The sequence below is a fragment of the Pipra filicauda genome, unplaced genomic scaffold (assembly GCF_003945595.2).
Source record: "Pipra filicauda isolate LSUMZ 115617 unplaced genomic scaffold, ASM394559v2 scaffold101_size5749837_pilon, whole genome shotgun sequence".
In the NCBI taxonomy this organism is placed as follows: domain Eukaryota; kingdom Metazoa; phylum Chordata; class Aves; order Passeriformes; family Pipridae; genus Pipra; species Pipra filicauda.
The window spans coordinates 3,892,132-3,910,486 of NW_024103452.1; the positions used below are offsets into that span (position 1 = coordinate 3,892,132).

At 36.5% G+C, this 18,355-nt stretch overlaps 1 protein-coding gene across 7 annotated transcripts in view; it reads right to left on the reverse strand.

Moving 5' to 3' along the window:
* Positions 1-1,333: 1,333 nt before the first annotated feature.
* Positions 1,334-18,355, reverse strand: part of PCLO (piccolo presynaptic cytomatrix protein) — a 340,916-nt gene continuing 323,894 nt past the window's right edge. For all 7 annotated transcript variants that reach the window (XM_039388718.1, XM_027711469.2, XM_027711472.2 and 4 more), the window contains 3 exons: positions 11,790-11,924; positions 11,029-11,174; positions 1,334-6,434 (listed from right to left, as the gene is read on the reverse strand). In XM_039388718.1, coding sequence (XP_039244652.1) covers positions 6,294-6,434; positions 11,029-11,174; positions 11,790-11,924 — 422 coding nt within the window. In that variant the 3' untranslated portion in view covers positions 1,334-6,293. The remainder of the gene's footprint in view (positions 6,435-11,028; positions 11,175-11,789; positions 11,925-18,355) is intronic.

Consider the following 18,355-nt stretch of genomic DNA (forward strand, 5'->3'; position numbering starts at 1 on the left):
AAGAGCACTGTGAGGAAATAGTTCATGCATGTTCTGTACTTTGCTGAGTGCTCTGAGTAAACACACATTTTTGTTAAATATTATTAATTATTTAAAAAGGAGCATATTATGTAATCATTATTTCTGTTTCTGTGAAGGGACATTGGGATTTTCTCTCTGTAAACTGGTTTCCTAGAGCTAGATTCAGATAAACCTACAGCTTTCACAGCAGCTAATTCCAGTGACCTCTCTCTCCCTTAACACTTCAGAAATGCTTTCTAACCATTTCCAGAGGGTCAGCATGCTGGGCAGGAGCTTCCTCATAAAAATAAAACAGGATGCAGAAAATTGAGGCTGATTGTGGGATGAAGTGTTTGTTGTAGCCATGACTATTTTTCTCAGAGATAGGTACCCAAAGTACCCTGAAGGTACACCTTAGTGATTAAGGCAGGTACTGGGATGACTAGAGTTTGGATCCTGATGGGCAGTAATAGAAGTCAATCTGTGTCAGTGCTGTAGCAGGTGGGCTAATGTGAAAAAGGACACCCCTTTTTCTGAGGTATCCTCAGAAATGTTGCCTATTTTTCATTATATTATTTTTTGAGAAAAGGGCATCAACCAGCAGAAAAAAATCCAGGCTGCATGTTCCAGATGCCAGGATCAAACAATAATTTATTTTACTTCGGGGGGCATGATTTTTTTTTTTTAAATTATTTGTATCAAAGATAGAAACTATGGAAATATAATATAGATCTAGACATGACTCAGAATGGCTCAATGGGAAAACATCACAGATGTTTTACAAGTCAGGTAAAATTCAGTAACATAAAAACAATTGCTGAAAAAAAATGATTTCTTGTTTATAGTAAGTTCTAAAATACATTGTTCCTGGAAACCTTTTTGCTGGAGGAAAGAACCAGAGAAAATCCCATTAGGGTTTATCAGATTCTTTCTTATTCTTGTCTTCATCATGAACTTACAATGATATGGAGTTAGGCTAAATTTGTAATTAATTTTTTCTTCATAGTGAAGAGACAAAACCCTGGACATTCCTAAATGGTTCTGATGTATGCACATGTATTTGTTGTCTATATAGAATGCCAGAGATGAATCTACATGAAGATATCAAGTTGCATGTGATTCTGATTCTGACCTTTTTGGAGAAAAGTTTTCATGAACAAGCCATTCCTTATTTCAAAATGAAATGTGGGACGTGGGTGATACCCTGGGAGGTGTGTTAATGCTGAAATAAGACAGATGAGCATGGGAGTGTGTACAGCATTACCATAAAATCACTGTGGTCAGCAAATGGGAAATAGGTTTTCATGTTGATTAGGAAAAAGAAACCAAACCAGATATTTTAAATATTTATTTGTCAGACTGGGATAACAGCCTTTATAGAGCACAATTTGCATAAGTTCTCAAGATACATCCTGTATACAATCACAAAACCATGGCATGGATTTATACATAAAGTGAAAACTGGGACAGATTTACAAGCATTTTTATACAATTCTCATACTGCTTTTGTTTCAGTTTTTACAGCTTTTAGAACAAGTCTGTATTTTTTTTCCTGATGATTCTGAAAGCAAAATAAAAATTAAAAGAAATTCAAACCAAAATGAATATCAACAAACCACCATCTATGCATGCAACATTCACTGAGGAAACATTACATTTCTTCAAGGACTAATCTTTTTTTGTTGTTGTTTTTGCAGGTTTTTTTGGTGTTTTTGGATTTTTTTAAACACTGTGTGTGCTGTACATGTTGTCTGTAGCATGACAGCACACACGCTAGTCAGCCATCATTGAGCACCTGAGCACGTCACTGAACATCTATAAGATACAATCAAATAAGGACACAATCACATGCTTGGATGTCAGATGGAGTTAATAACTTAAACTCAGTCTGGTTTACAAAAAATGCATAAGTATTTACACGGTAACAAATTAAGGAAACAGCTCTTGCTCAAATAATCTATTTTGAGTTATGGATACCTATATATATTATAACTTTTGAGCTCAATATATCTGCTTATTAATTTTTTCAAAATAATAAAACTGAACATATAGAAAACATTAAAATGCTTCTTGTGATTTAAAGAGAGAGTATCCGGTCTCACTTATTCTTTCTATTTTCCTTCTAAAGGCAACATGTATTCATAAAGAGTAATTCATCCTATATGCCAGGTGTACTGAAAATTCATAAGGCATATAGGAATAAAGTTTAAATATAATGTAGGTGGATACTTATGCTAAAATTCCTCTCTGTTTCATTACCTTTATAAGTTACACTCACACAAATTTTTCTCTGCTATTAACATAGGTATGTACATATCTAGATATATACTCAAATAATGAATCTGGGACATTCAACATTGTAGCAATGAAAATAAACTAGTTAAAAATAGTGTCAGTTATGATTCAAATAATAATTTAAAAAAATACTATTAACATCTTTATGATATCTCCATGAAACTAAATCCTAATTAAATAATCTCTATTGGGCACACGCTAGCTTACAATATAATAGATGTCTTCTTTTTCTTCATCATCATCCTCAAAGTAGGAATCAATATCAGCTGGTTACCAGCTACCATATCCCACAACCTAACCATGCAAACACCCAGTATCCAGAAAAATAACTCAAATATTTCCTAGGTTTCAATTTAAAACCAGTTCAAGTCAATAGATTGATTGTTATTGACTTCAACTGGTTTTTGTTTCTTCCACACAGGATATATGTAATGTTAAAACATGGGTAATAATAAAGAAGCAGCACTCATTGCCTCTGGATACTATCCCTTTAAAGTGTAATGATAAAGAACTAGCTCAACATTCATCATAGAAACTCTCATGTCTAGTTTTAACCTGGAAAAAAAAAGTGGCTGTTTGCTGCTCATTGTATGCATATTACTAATTATGATAACATTATAAATCCCTATCATTTGTAAACACACACACACTGTGCTTTTGCTCATTTTTCAGCTTGTTCCCACTATACAAGGCCTTGAACAAAGAAGCAGCTTCAATTTCTCTTGTCTCAGCAGATTTATGAATTAAAAAAGTTAAAATGCCTCTGCTGTTGCCTCCCTGCAATATGTATCTTCAAAGCAATCATAGAAATCTTCAAAGCAATCATAGAAATGTGTGAAATCATTAATAATCAATCACTCAGAAATGATAAAAGCTGTTGCCACATCTAAGCACTTTTGGCCAGATAAAACAAACAAAAATTAATGAGAAAAAAACCAAAAAAATTATACTGAGATATATACAAAAAAGGTAAAAAAATACTAATAATCCTTGTTTGATTATTTTTTAAAAAACATTGTCACAAGAGTTTTTCCTGACTTCATTCATAAAACAAACAAACAACAAAAAAGTAAACTATGCATTCAAACATGAATCTGTGTTGCATAGAGTGATTTCAGTACAACCTAGAAATTTGGTCAAAAAAAGGAACTTGGCACACTTTGGTAGCATTTTGTGACCTCTGAATGACGCTGCCTCGGAAACAGCGAGTGCATGGGCCCAGGTCTGACACAAACCCACCCTGGGTGACACTGAGGGAGCCCTGTCCTTGCTGCAGCTGGCCAAGGCAGTGCCACGTTCCTCACAAACCCTACTCTTTGTGTTTCCTGACAGGAGTCCAAAACTGCTATTTCAACATGCAGAAACATTTTTGTGTATTGTTCAGAGAATCAAAGATGCTTGAATTAAACCAGTTGCTGACAGCTGATCAACCTCAGAGGTAGCTGTTCCTTACAGCTGTAGCTATACCACCCAACAAAACTATTCAATAAAAATATTGGCCACATTTGTATGTGTGTGAGAGAAAAACACGCCTGTCCACTTTCTCAATTAAGAGTGATGATTACAGGCTTCCACTAAGGCAGCCAGATACTGCTTGTTCCAGTTGGAAATCTCCATAGCAACTACCAGTGCTACTTGCTGCCTTTATAACAAATCTTAGCAAGAACAAAATTACCAGCAGTTTGCACAAAATTGCACACCTCAGGGCTTGCATTTCACCTAGGATTTTTTTTTTGGGGGGGGTGGTGTTGGTCTTTTTTCAAAGGAAAAACACAGTATAGCCATCAGGAATGCAAGGTAACCCACCAAAAGAGCAACACATATGTCATATATAGGATCTTTTAGTTCAACTGGGGATTTTTTCTTTGAAGTATTGTCTTATAAAAACATACACAACATCAAAACATATAGAATTTTTACAATAACTCCAGCAGATTGTTTTTAAAATATGTGAGAGGTAGGGTATACATACACTGGTGAAAGCATAAAATTCAACATTAAAGCACACATTCTACTTCCACTGTCAGTGATGTTGTGTTTTTGAGATAGCTAATAAGATTTTGGAAAGATTGCTCTGCTTGCAAGTTAAGCAAGTGACCAGCAGGTTATCAATAACAGGAGTTTCCTTGGTGTGTGTAGCATTAATATCTTCTGCGTGTTTCTTCTCATATTCCTGTGTCATGCTGTTATTTTAAATTGATAAAAGATAAACTAAAAACTATATGTGGGAAGTGTCACCATATTAAATGGTGTAGTTTTTCCGTGGTCAATCCAGTTGTTGAATAATCTAAGCCTTATTTTTTTCTTTTTTTTTTTTTTTAAAGCATATAATATTTTCCAGAAGAATATTGTCAGCTGATCTTGCACAACCTGTGGAAGTGTACTACATATATTCAAGAAATACAAAATAATGCACATTAAATGATTTGCGAAAGGTCCTAATTGGGCAAGAAAAATAAATGTCAGACATGCAGAAATTTGGTAATTTTCTTTCTAAGTATGCAAAGGTCATGTGATCGTATTTCCAGGGAAACTTTTTAACAAAGTTGTGAAATATTATATGACTTCTGAGTAACATGGGAATTAACCACGACAGTACCATATTGATTCTCGGGTTTTAATGAAACTACAATACGTTTGGAAATGAGAGAAAAAGCTCTCCCCTCTTCAAATATTGTACAAGGGAAAACACAACAACCAGCCTAAGCCATGCTAGCCAGTAGTTTCTTCCCAAGTGAGCTAACCACTCAGCTTCAAATTCCTGAAAGTGGGACTTTAAGCAACAACGTGCTGACACAGCCTTAAATCTTGCAAGTTACCTTCCTATTTGCTTCTTTCCTGAGAAGCCATGCTTTTGAGTGGATTATACTCAGACATTCACCTGAGATAGCAAGCAGATATTCTTCATCTTCTCTAATGTAACAGCATCCAGTCAGGAACTGCCCTGCTGTCCCTTCCTCTTTCTAGAGTGTCACTAGTGTTGATATGGAGCCCTGCATTGAGTGGGTTGGTGTTGTCACAGTGGGTCTACTGCTCCAAAGTGCCCACTAAATATCCTAGAATTCATCATCTGCATACAGTTTCAGAAAAAGCCTGCTTGCTGAAAAATGGACTAGTTGAAATAATTTTGTTAGTCCCAGTGCTTAAGTTTCTTCAATTCAAACTGTTTTAGACCTCCTGATGCAAAGGTTGGGGTGAAGTATAGTGTCACTGACATTAAAACAGCATTTTTTCTTTCTGATGTAGTGTGGTTTATATCCTGTCCCTTCTCTTTAAAATCACATCCCAAATTGTAGACCGTTAATATAGTTTAATTCATAACATTCTAGAGAGTGGTTTATATCCATTGTTAAGACACAGAAACAAATAAAACAATCAGATCTGATTCTTCACAGCATAGTTTCTGAAAGAAAAAGAAGAAAAAAAGTAATGTAAAATAACATTACCACTCTTGCAAACGCCTTGCAGTTTGTGTCAAGTGGCATAATCTCACTATAGCAAATTATCAGAAATCCTAAGGTGCAGAGGAGCAAGTTTTGCACTTTTGATAAGTGAGATTTGGAAAGTCAGTCACCCTAGGTGCTTTTGCATAAAATGATCTCCTTCTGGTTGTACAGAAAACCAGACTGCACTTTCCATCACACTGCCTCCAGCTGCAGCCGAACTCCACATTAACACCTGCCTCCAGCCTTCAGCATTTCCTTCACAGTTATTCTCTTCACAAAGAGTCCAACAACACGGAGCCCTCGTATCAGTCTTCATTTCAAACAGCCTCACTTTAACTTCTGGGCCCAGGTTTTCTTTTCCTTTTGCTGTCTTTTGCAGCAAAAACAAGCGTACTAGCCCTCATTTAAGTGTGCTGTGTAGCCCAGAGACTGCTCTTTTCTACTTTGTATTCTGAAAGACTAGCTAAATACAATGATATCAAACTATAGTCTTGGAGTGATGCTGTTTAGAGCAGACTCTGCAGGTTTTGTGCCCTAAGCAGACAGCTCTGCTCAGTGTGTTTGTGTGGAGCTGACCAACAGTTTGTGCCAGTTTACTATTCTTTTCCTTAGGTCCACTTTGTCAAGCCAGATATAAGCTTCCCCAATCAGTGTCTTTTTCATAAACTTCCCTCCATTGGAGACAAGCAGAATCTGGGAAAATAATAATAAAGAATTATCAATGTGTATATTAACATACTAAATTTGCTAGCAAACAAGACAGATTCAGAAATTTTGAGCTCTGATTTACCACACACACAAAAGAAAGAGTGATCATAACTTTGTATATGGAACCACCTTCCCAATAAAAAGAAAGCCCTGTAAAAGTTGAATCGTCTCCCTCTTCTACTTCATTATCATGGGATGTAGCCCCTAGAAGACAATCTTGAATGATAGTGAGCATTTGTTCACCTGCTGGTTACTAAAGATAAACAGAAGGTTGTCTTAAGTTACGAGGTAAAGTGCAGGTGAAAGTCAGTAGGTGCCCTGTATGTAGGCTGTAACTCAGAGCTAGCGTGTGAAAAAGCCCAGAGGTCTGGTTTGTGATAGTCTAATCTAAAATGTAGAGTTGATCTGAAATCTCACTCCTGATATTTCTCTGATGACAAATACAGTGTTGTATCTGGTCTTGTGGCTCTTGCTCACCCAGACATAGAGCGTGGGAAGGGTAACGAATAGCCCTAGTGCTTGTGTGAGCTATGCAGACTGGGTTTTCAAGGCTGATATGTCATCCAGCCAGATTTTTTCCAGCTAAAAAGGTTCACGCCATGCAAGCAATGCACTTCTCTGAAGGACTTGTCTCATTCTGTGGATCTCTAGGTTCATTACACATGAGAAACGCATTTGGTAATAGTTATACTTCAAGGTGTGAGTTATATACATTCAGGAAAATTTTAACATTTCTTATTTCTTGAGTAACTTATTTATTGAGAAGAGCAATGTTTCTTCTTTCTTTCTTTTTTTTTAACAACTTACTAAGTTTTCAAAACAAAAAAGAGGAAACGAAAATTTGCATTTCTATAATAGGATTAGGAGCAGGTTTGTAAAATTCACAGTCACTGAACAGACCCCAACAAGCAATAAGAAAGGGAGGTAACTGATAACAGGAGGAGGCTGTCACCCTCTGCATGAACCAGCAGGAGAGAAAATAGGGCATTTTGTTGTTTAGTTTCAAAGATCTAGGCTAAAACAAGAATGACAGAAATCAAGGATTTTGTATCTGCTGAAATGCTGGAAGAGACTATGTGATAGTAGACATGTAACAGAACTGTAGAAGAGCTAGAATTTCCTTTAATCAAGAACATCAATATTTTTTGAAAATTTTCCATTCTGATATTGGAAAAAAAGTAAAAAATGCAAATTTTACATTACAAATAACATTTAAAAATAAATTTAAAAAGGGAAGAAATTTGCAATGACTTTCCAGAATAGGCTTTCCAGTTCCTTTTCCAGTTTTGATATCAATTGGCGAGTAAGGTATGTACCTGGACAGCTTAGACCTGTGTGGCTATTAGTCAAGAGGTTTGAGGAGGAAAGACCAAATCTTAGGCATTAAACTATTAGGAAAGTTCATTCATCAGAAAATCTGTCCTTGGAGATAATAGACAGCCTGCCTCCACTGCTGGTGGCTTTCTAGGTTGCTTGGTTCAGTGTTCGCTGAAGAATGGACCTCCCAGAAGCTGAAAAACTAAACCAGAACATCCATGAAATACATTGTTCTGTTTTTTCCTGATTAACCTTGCATATGTATTATGTATTTCTAATTGCAGTCAAGGAGGAGCCAGCTAGGAAACAAGGTAAAGGAACCAGAAGATTAGTGTTTTCCAGAAGTGTCCCAGGTGAGTTACCAAGGAACAGGGAAATCAGAGAAACAAGGAAAAAGTTGCCAGGGGCTGAGGCAAGTGCTTGTCTAAAACCTGTCTAAATGTTTACTGCAGAATGTTTTCATTCTGACTCGTCAACACTTTTGGGACAGAAAATATTTTAACAATTTTTTCATCGCTTCTGTCCGTGATCCTTCTCTCCGCTCCTCCAAGCTGGAACCCTAGGATCTGTCTTCTCTAGCTTGTCTGTGTCTCGTCCTTGTTTCTTCCCTGCCCCAGCCTTTAAATTCCAGTCTTGTTGTCCTGGATCAGCTACTCTTACTTTCTAATCTCCAGGGTTCTTTTTTTCTTATCCCCAGTACTCTATATCAGACAATTAATTTTTTTTTCTTTGCTTTCTTTCCCCCCTTTTTTTCCTCAATAGCCCACGCTCCCATTTTTATGCCTATTATTCACAGCTCGTGCTGCTGGTTTTTAAAGTGCATTTCCTTGTCTTAATTTCTGCCTCTGGTTAGTTTTTGTAGCTCTTTACAATGTACCATCTATGATTATCATGTTTGATCTCACCTTACTCCCTCTCTCTGATCTTATTTTCTCCCTTAATCTTCCAATTCCATTTTCTTTTTATGCATTCTGGTTTTGTTTTGTTTCCTTCTCCTCCAAATCTCTTTTGACAATGTCCATCTCTTTGGCCTTAAATGTTCATTACTCAGATTCAGCATTCAAATCACCCAGCTTCATGTTTTGCCATAGGAACGAATCAACTGATAAGCTTGAAGAGCATAAAAAACCAGATATACGGAGTCAGATCATGGGTGTCTCCAGGCAAATATTCTGCTTCCAAAAGTGCAGAGGGCAGTGTATAAGGCAGAATATAAGAACAAGGCAATCAGGTAGTGATAGTCTTTCAAAATACCTACTATGATCTGTGGACCACTGGGTTCCTGACTCACAGGTAGCAAGTTTGCATTTAACAGACTATGAGGTCTTTTGCCCATAAATTTCTCCAATCATTTTCTCCACTTATTTTTTATGTGGAAGTCTTTAGAATTCACAATATATAATGGGAATAAATTTTACAGCTCGAACTCCAAGTTTCATGAAGTAGAAATACTTTCTGTTTGTTTTAAATTTGTTCCTTCATACTTTTACAGCCTTCATTTTCTTAGCTCTGATGAGCACTCCCAGTGCATATCATAGAATTAGAATATGCTGAGTTGGAAAGGATCAATCAGGATCATCAAGGCCAACTGCTGGCCCTGTGCAGGACACTCCAAGAGTCAAACCATCAGCCTGAGAGCATTGACCAAATGCTTCTTAAACTCTCTCAGACTTGGTGCTGTGACCACTTCCCTGGGGAGCCTGTTCCAGTGCCCAACCATTCTCTGGTTGAAAAACTTTCTCCTGATACCCAACCTAAACCTCCCCTGACTCATCTTCACGCTTTTTGCTCAATTTCTGTCTCTGGTCACAAGAGTGAGGAGATCGGTACCTGCCCCTCCGCTTCCCTTCGTGAGGATGTTGAAGACCGCAGTGAGGTCTCCCATCAGTCTCCTCTTCTCTATATATCACAGAATTCTTGAGGAAGTGCTGTCAAGTCTCCAGCTGAGTGTTTCTACGGATACCTCCCTCACTATCTCCCATCCTAACAACTTGATGGATTATTTTTCCATAGGACTCTGAGTTCTTCTTTACTGGTCTACTCCATATGGTTTCCTCTTCGAACTACCACTGGAAGCAGAGCTTTTCCAGGAATTTTAGCTCATAAACTTTGGCAAGACTTTATTGATCACTTTGGATTTTCCCAGATAATATCAATTATTAAATAGCCTTTTATTGAGTCTACTGAAACAAGGACACCTTAACACAGGAAAATGAGCATCTATTTTTGTTGGCCTTGTTTTGTAAGCAACATCCATTTTGGCTTTAATTTTAATGATACAACCAATATGCCTAATGTAGGCACTTGGAGAATCCAGACTAATTTTAGTCATCAGAATGTAGCTGGCTTATTTAGGTTGGTCTGCAAGATTTAAGGGTACATTAAGTGGATGCTGATAAGTCCAACAACTACCGACAATCTACTCATGTGAAAATAAATGAAAGTAGGAAAATTGAATCCTACCTGTCTAAAAAAGCCAGCTTGACCATATTATCAAACCTGTCTAAGCAACTAAAACACAGAAGAGGGACTGTTCCCAAACCAGTTCCACACATCACTTGAAATAAACATCACTTGATGTGTCACAGACTGAAGAAAAAAAAGTCAGCTCCTTTACAAATGTAACAGAGAATATTTCACTTGGCATAATCAGTAATTCTCAATGTCCATGAATATAACCATTGTGTCTAATTCTAGACACAATAGGTACCATGACTTTTAAAGAAATTGAAGAACTGGAGAGAATGATAAAACGATTTGGCATTTAGGCAAAAGGATATATCAGACAAATTTGGTTGACTTAGCCTGGAAAAATAGAGATGAGAGATAACAGCCTTTAAATGTAAAAAAAAAAAAAAAATAATTAAAGAGAAAGTGGATCAGTTTTCCTCTGTGCTTTGTGAGGATACTTAAGGATAAGTGAGCTTAATTTAAAAATATGGCATATTTAAGTTTGATATTGCACTCAACTTTCTAAATACATAGAAATTATTCTTGGAAGGCATGCATAACTCACTTCTCTACGCAATTTTAAGAATAGATCAAACCTAAAATTCTCAGGCCTTCCTCAGTGTGGTGTGATGGAGTAACCCGTCTTTTTAATGCCTCCTCTAGCCTGATAGTTCCATTATTATGTAACTGTGTTATTTCCTTTGTAGCTTTCTCTTTTCAGCAAACAACTGGGGTAGAAGATTGATCTCAAATGCCCACAGCGCAGCATGGACAACATACAAAATTAGGTTTAAATAAAATGCAGAATTACCTGAAGAGAATGCCCAGCAGGACTCAAGCTAAATCTAAAAGTTTCATTGAACGAAGGCTCTCGGTCATGCCTGCATACCCTGGTTTTCTTCTTAATTACTCTCTTTTGGGTAGAGATATTGACAACGTACAGCTTCACATACAGGTCTGGGGAAAAAACAGTTCAATGAGTTACATACAGAAGGTTTTAAATAATCGTTGTTAATGATTTCAACAGAGGGGATTTTTTGTGGAAAAAAATGATATTTTACAGAGCCATATTCTGTTCTCATTCACATGGTGTGGAAATGGAATCACCCCACTAAATCGAAGGGAATTAATTTGTGTTTACAGCACTGTCATTAAAGGAACAAATACCTTGATGTCTTTATCTAAGTATGAAAATATTATAATGAACATGATATTTTAGTTTTTAAAAAGCTTTTTCACCAAAATACAATTTTCTACTAGATATAACTGTTCTTTAATAACCTAGGGATTTATAATTTTTACTAAAGTTAAAAATGGATTAATTTTTAGCAATCAAAAGTAAATTAAAAAGAGGATTAACTTCCGAGAGTTAATTTGCTTCTACAAAATATTTTTGCTTTCATTAAAGTTGCTTACAAGAGAAAAAAAAGGCACTTAAAAAAGAATCCTGTAGAATATTCATCCTGACTAAGAAGCAATTTTCTTTCCCATTTTAGTGGTGTTGTTAACTGACTTAAGAAACAGCCTACTTGATGTTTTCAAAGTACCATGAAGCTGTTTTCTGTGTGATACCTGGTAGATGATCTGGAGATTTAAATTTGTATGTGATATTTCTGCACTGAAGGATTTCTACTATCAGCTGTTCTCCATCTGTCTTCATTTCCTTCTTTAATGCAATCTTGATTTCACCCATAACCTGTGTTTTACCTGGAAAAGCAGAAAAAGCAACCCTCATTAATGTAAAAGGAAACTGAATGTATCTTTCTAACTTGGAGAGTAGAGCTGACTTTTTTTCTCTTTTTTAGTGTGGGGTTTAATTTTTTTTTCTTTTTGCATTGCAGTTTTTATAGCTAAAGTTGTAGCTTATAGTTTTCAGTCAGCAGTGTAAGGATAATGTATAGCTTGGATGAGCAAATGGTAGATACGTGCAGTACACTTGGATAACTAGATTAAATGCTTCAGAATCTATTTGCCTCTGTGGAGCTTTTTTCCCAAGAATAGAAATTTCTCTAGGAGTCATGACAAGTCACATAACGGTCACTGCAATTCACCTTTTCAGAAACATTTACTACAAGATTCTGAAGTTACCACATTTAAAAAAATAAAAGGTAAGAAAAGAAAAAAGAGAACATTCAATAGAGTGTTAAAAGTAATATATTGAAAGGCAATGAATTAAGACTGGTGAAGTCAGCATTTTGTTTCATGGAGCAATATCATTCACACAATTTAAATGGAAGTGCTCACAGTGACCTTTAAAAGTAAAGATATTTTCTCTTCTTATGTGGGCAGAAATACAGGCCCATTATTCCTACATTTTATGGATTTCTCTCTAAATCTGTCCAGAGACGGAGAGAAGGCACAGAAGGAAATGTAGGCAAAGCTATTTTGCCTTTCCTCTACTTGTCCTCCCACAAGGCTTTACAGAAGCCAGGCAGAGTGAAGCAGGGCTACACCTTCTAAATGTGTAATGTGATGGAAGCAGAGCCCATGTCCTCAGCTCCAATCTCTCTATAATAGCATCATGTCATAGGAGGCTTTGTGCTTCTGTATCTATTGTCCTGCTACGGAAAATATTATTTCACTGTCCTCTTCTCTTTAGATATTAGTCCAAAAGAAATGAAAGCATAAAGCCCCTGGGATTATATATTACCTAGTTTCTGATGCCAGTAGGCTGGAGCTTTAACACATTACTGGAAATTCTAGAAGTCTGTGCCAAGATGTTGTATGGTGCAAAGCAATTCTGCAGAGAGTAAACAATTATGATACATCTGGAGAAGGTTCTCCTTTAAAGAGTATAAAGTTACCAAGTGGTATTTAGAGATTACTTCTTGTATCACAAATGTATAGCCGAATTTGAAAAATCCCCACTAAAAATGACAGCTGTTGTTTTGCAGATGTCAATTCTATTTTTTCCTACTTAAAATGTTTTTGGGGATCATGAATAAAAATTTAATAACAATCTCAGCAACAACCTGGGCCCCCAACTCTCCTCAAAAACTGGAGCTGGTATCTAATTTACTTACAGTCATTATTAAATTTGTAATTCAGGTTCAGCTGCGTCAGCATTTCACCTATTGTTTGTAAGGTGGGAAAAAACCTGTTATGAGGCAAGTGATTCTTTCACAATATTTAGTCATGGCAAAGCCATTTCTGTAGGTTTGAATATGCCATAATAGCAACTTTCTTTCTGCAATATGGTTGTGCAAAGAGAATGACACCTTCATCTTGTGATGGCAGCAATAAATATCATTTGTAGTTGGGATCAAAGAAGGAAAGGACAACAATGTCCCTTTTCTTATCCATTAATCCGTTATAATGCCTTTTTTTGGAAAGTGTTGAGTGCTCATTGGGTCTATCTTGGTTAAACTATGGATTTTGAATGACTGGAAAGAGATGCAAGAAAAGTTATAATCCCTCCTTTTCTCTGTAGACAAAATCCTCAAACCACCAATGAAGACATGACACACCTGAAAGGTGCTGTTTAAATCTGGATTTGTGATCAATATTAGTTCTTGCACTCACCCCAATCCTTGACCATGAAAAAAGTCCAGCATGAACAGTTGTAGGACAAACAGTTTCAGGCAATCTTTAGTTAATCACAGTCTTTTCTGGAAAATATACTTGCCTTATTTATTTTATGCCCTCTATGTCCTTTAAACTCTATTTGCAACAGTTGTTAGGATCGTCTCTTGATTGCTTTCGTACCTCTTAGATGTGCATTCAACTTAAAATGAGATGAGGTGGGTTGAATGCTATGTGATGCTATGCTACTTGTGATGCTATGAGCCAGAAAAAAGGATAAATGATTCCAGTAAACTAAGTTTGAAAATTCCAGCACCATTTCTCAACATCTGGAAATTTTCTGTGGACTATTCTATATCCCTAGATGCTCTTTAGCACAAACTATCATGCTTCGCTGTTCAGGCCTCATGGGGAAAACAATGATCTCCAGCTGCAAGCACATGAAGCATGATAACTTTCTTGTGCTTTCATACTAATTTTCATTTCTCCCACAACAAGCAGTGAACGAGCCTTAATACCAGCCTTATGAGACACTGCACTGAAATAAATCACCACTTCAAAACCTAGCAGAGTTTTGTAGACTCAGACGAGATTGCTGTTCCCTCCATTTCTTAACTTTCCCCCTTTTCTCGTATATGCTCATTACATCTTTCCTTTAATAGGTGTGTAAGAATAGAGCACATGTGCCTTGGTTTGTGGAGTCGATTCTTTAAATGGAAATGAGAGATACAGTGATGAGGGGAAGTGTTAATAGTGAACTGTCTAAGAGCTGATGAGAGAGTTCACAGTGGGCTAAGCTGGACATGACTGTTCTTTGTCTGGTGTGACAAGAACAAATTTCCTAAGGGTGTCATGGGTTGGATGACCCCAAGGGTTGCATTGGTAAGCATAAATCAAAATACAGCACCAAGTCACAACCTTTTGCATTCTTATACAAGTTTAGAAAACATCAATCATAAATGATGTGAGAAGGGAACAGATTGCAGGTATTTTGGTATATTGGATGACGATAAATGCTACAATACAACTCTGAAAAAAAGTAAATATGGTGAAAGTGATACTGCATATCTTTTGAGGAAAATACCAATATGTCTTTCCAAGGCATTGAAAAATAATTTTTGTCTTGAGTACTAACATTTTCCTCAATAAAGATGAATTTTCGATGCAACAGGAGCAAACCAGGTTTATCACAGTGGCAAAGAACCATATAGTAAAGTACTAAAAGAATTATTGTCAAATTTACCTAGGAAACAAGGAGTGAAAAAATATATTCTACAAACATATGCTAGAGTAAAAATTGAAAAGGATAAGAGATATTTAAGCTGAATTAGTGTGATATTTTACCTGTTACATATATATCAAATGCACACTTACTGATGTACCACAAAGTCACCACAAATATGCACAGCAGCATTGCACTTCTGGAACATGATAACTGTAGGCAACCAATTCTTAAATATATCTATATATATGATTAAATGCATCCTGGTTTTTTTACATGACAGCACACTTCTTTTTAGGGGACCATATTTATTAACAATTCATTAACAATTAAAGGGTGATGGCTACTAGCTAAATTGCTGGAAGGTATTTGAGAAGTCAAGGAGTTTAAATTTGCTGCGGTGATGGCAACATCAGCTGTTGCTCTCGTAGAACTATCACCCTCAGCACTGTGAAAGGTTAATTAGTTTTGCTATTAGTTTTAAGTGACTGCTGCTGTAAATCACAGGATGTGTCATCTGCACTGTTGTTGTCAATTCCAGGGATTGATAACTATGGATTGTGCTCCCACTCCTTCTTGATCAAATGCCTGCTGTCAAACAGAATTACCCAAGACAGTAGTAAAGAGTTGCCTCCCATCACTCTGTTTTATCAAGGCTAATGCATTAAATGAGCAAGGAAATCTCACTGGAGAATGGCAGGAAGTTCATTCAGTTCAATTGTCTAAATATAAAGTTCTGAGCTAATTTGCACATTTACCTTAGAATAAATTGAATTGCCTTCTGAGATCGACTGTGTTTATTCACATAGGTGGATCACGTATGAGTAGGTTAAACTTGGAGATTTAAATATGAGGTGTCTAAATGCTGCTACTTGATGAGCATCATACTTGAGTAATTTTCTGAATGGATGCCAGATGGCCAGAAAACAGAATTAGGAAAATACATAAATTGACATTTTGTTTCATAGCTATGTATAAGTTGGTATGGGCTCCTTCTGTTCCAGAAAAGTGACTGGCATGTACTAGAGCGGTGGAAATAAAAGTAAAATACAAGGGGAAAAAATATTAACAATTATTTACCAGCATTTTTCCTTCCAAATGAGGTTTATAACAGAATTAGTGTTTACAAAATAGGTAAGAAATGCTCTTCTGGAGCTTCAAGAGTCAGACACTTTATGGCCAAAGATTTTAAACAAGAGAAAGGTCCTTCTAAACAGCTTCTAATGATATTGACCTACTGATCATGGAAATGCTAATTTTGGGTGGTAGTGGTGGGGTTTTTTCGTTTGGTTGTTTTTTGATTTCTTTTTTTTAATTCCTTACATCCCAGGTCATCCTCTTACTATCAAAGAACTCAGCTTCTGGAAAAAATAAGCAGGACGAAACAAACAAAAACCACCAACCAAACAAAAAAGCAACGAAAGCTAAAACCAGCTTTACTTTGTGGCTACAATCTGCAGGACTAGTATACCTTATTCATCATGTATGTGGAAGAGCAAGGCACATGATGTTATGATTTGTTTTAGCAGGATTTTGTGTGCATTCAAAGAGCTAGTTGCTTTTTCATAAGAAAACATACTCTTTGAGAATTTATTGCTACACTTTCTGATTATGGATATACTACTTCCACTTTTTAGAAAGCACCCATCCCAGCGAGCAATCCCAGGTTTCCAAAGGCTGATGCAGAACAGTTTACTCTACTGCTGCAGTCAAGCCCTGCTTTAAAGCAGACCAGACACATTCCTGCTGCCATTAGCCCTGTGTCTTCTGACCCCCATCTTTTTGCTCTGTGGCAGGAGCAGAAAAGGTCGCTTGGTCTGTTCAGCCTGGAGAAGTGGAGACTGAGGGGAGACCTCATTGCAGTTGCAGCTTCCTCATGAGGAGAAGAGGAGGGGCAGGCACTGATCTCTTCGCTGTGGTGACCAGTGACAGGACCCGAGGGAATGGCCTGAAGTTGTGTCAGGGAAGGTTTAGAGACAGAGTTCAAGAAGCATTTGGGTGATACTCTCAGGTACATGGTGTGACTCTTGGGGATGGTCCTGGTCAGGGCTAGGAGTTGGATTCAATGATCATTGTGGACCCCTTCCAACTCAGAATATTCTGTGATTCTCTGAAATTTCCACAGATTTCTTCTTTAGTGACTTCTGGTATTTGCTACTTGTCACATTTTGCCTGAGTGTTCCCCAGAGGCAAACTGAAATCTGTCTCTCAGCTCATCTTAAAAGCAATTCTGAGTAGAAAATGAAGTATTGCTTCTCCTGAATCTTTTATATTTATAGCTATGAATGAGCAAGTAAAAAACCTCAGAATTTACGTAATATTTAGGATGAAGATATGCATAATTTCCTTAGGTCTTTACCTGTTTTAATACACTGAAATATAAAACTAATGTACCTCTGAGAGTTCTGTACAATGTTTATTGATAGAATACAGGCATTTCTTTTATGATTTTACTGCTGTTTGTCTCACAGATATTTAATGACTTGGACTTGGATAGTTATCTGTAATATGGTATAATGAGAAACATCTTCCAGAACCCAGACTCAGATGCTTCCCAGACTCAAATGCTTCGATGTAGCTGTATATCTTACATAAACACAATCTTGTATTCAGCTATATTAGAGTATGTTTGTAATATTTAGAGTGTTAGAATATGTAGCAGTGTGTCATTAAACCTAAGGAATCTGAGATTCCAATCCAAGTCTTGATAACTTGATTCAAAAAAGCAAAAATTACAGCTTTAAAATATGGGGCATGATTAAAGACAATCCAAAACCATGGGTTCTGCCAAAAGATCCATGTCACTTAGTAGCTTTCTGTGATCTTAGACTTCATCTCTGTGCCTAATCTCAGAGATGGAGATAATAACATTTACTTCTCCTAGAGTTGTTTGGTTTTAGTAACTAGGACTGGGTTTATTGTGAAGAGAGACTTTGATCATGTAAACATAGACAGGACTTTGGTGTGCAATACCATAAGAAAACACGAAGACTTAGAAAAGCTGATGAGGACCTATGCCACTCATGTATTCCTGTCTGTAATCCATGAAGCTCATACACACATCATTTTCTGTCTAACAGAGTGCAGCTGTAGCAAGAAATATGTTTCTGCTGGATTCCTTTAACACTATTTTCAGAACCAGAAGTTCATCCTCTAGCAGACAGCTATACTTCAGAAAAACAAGATAATATCATCCAATCACAATAAATAATTCAGTATTACTGCAAATACTAGCCATTTGATATTTACATTTCAGTATTAGAGCTAAACAACTTCAACTGCTCCAACTGAAGGTAAAGCAAAAGAGTATTCGGTATAATTTTAAAAGTACATATATCAAGAAGTCAAAATACCAGCCAAAACCTTCCAATCTTTTTAAAGGAAATCTCTCAAA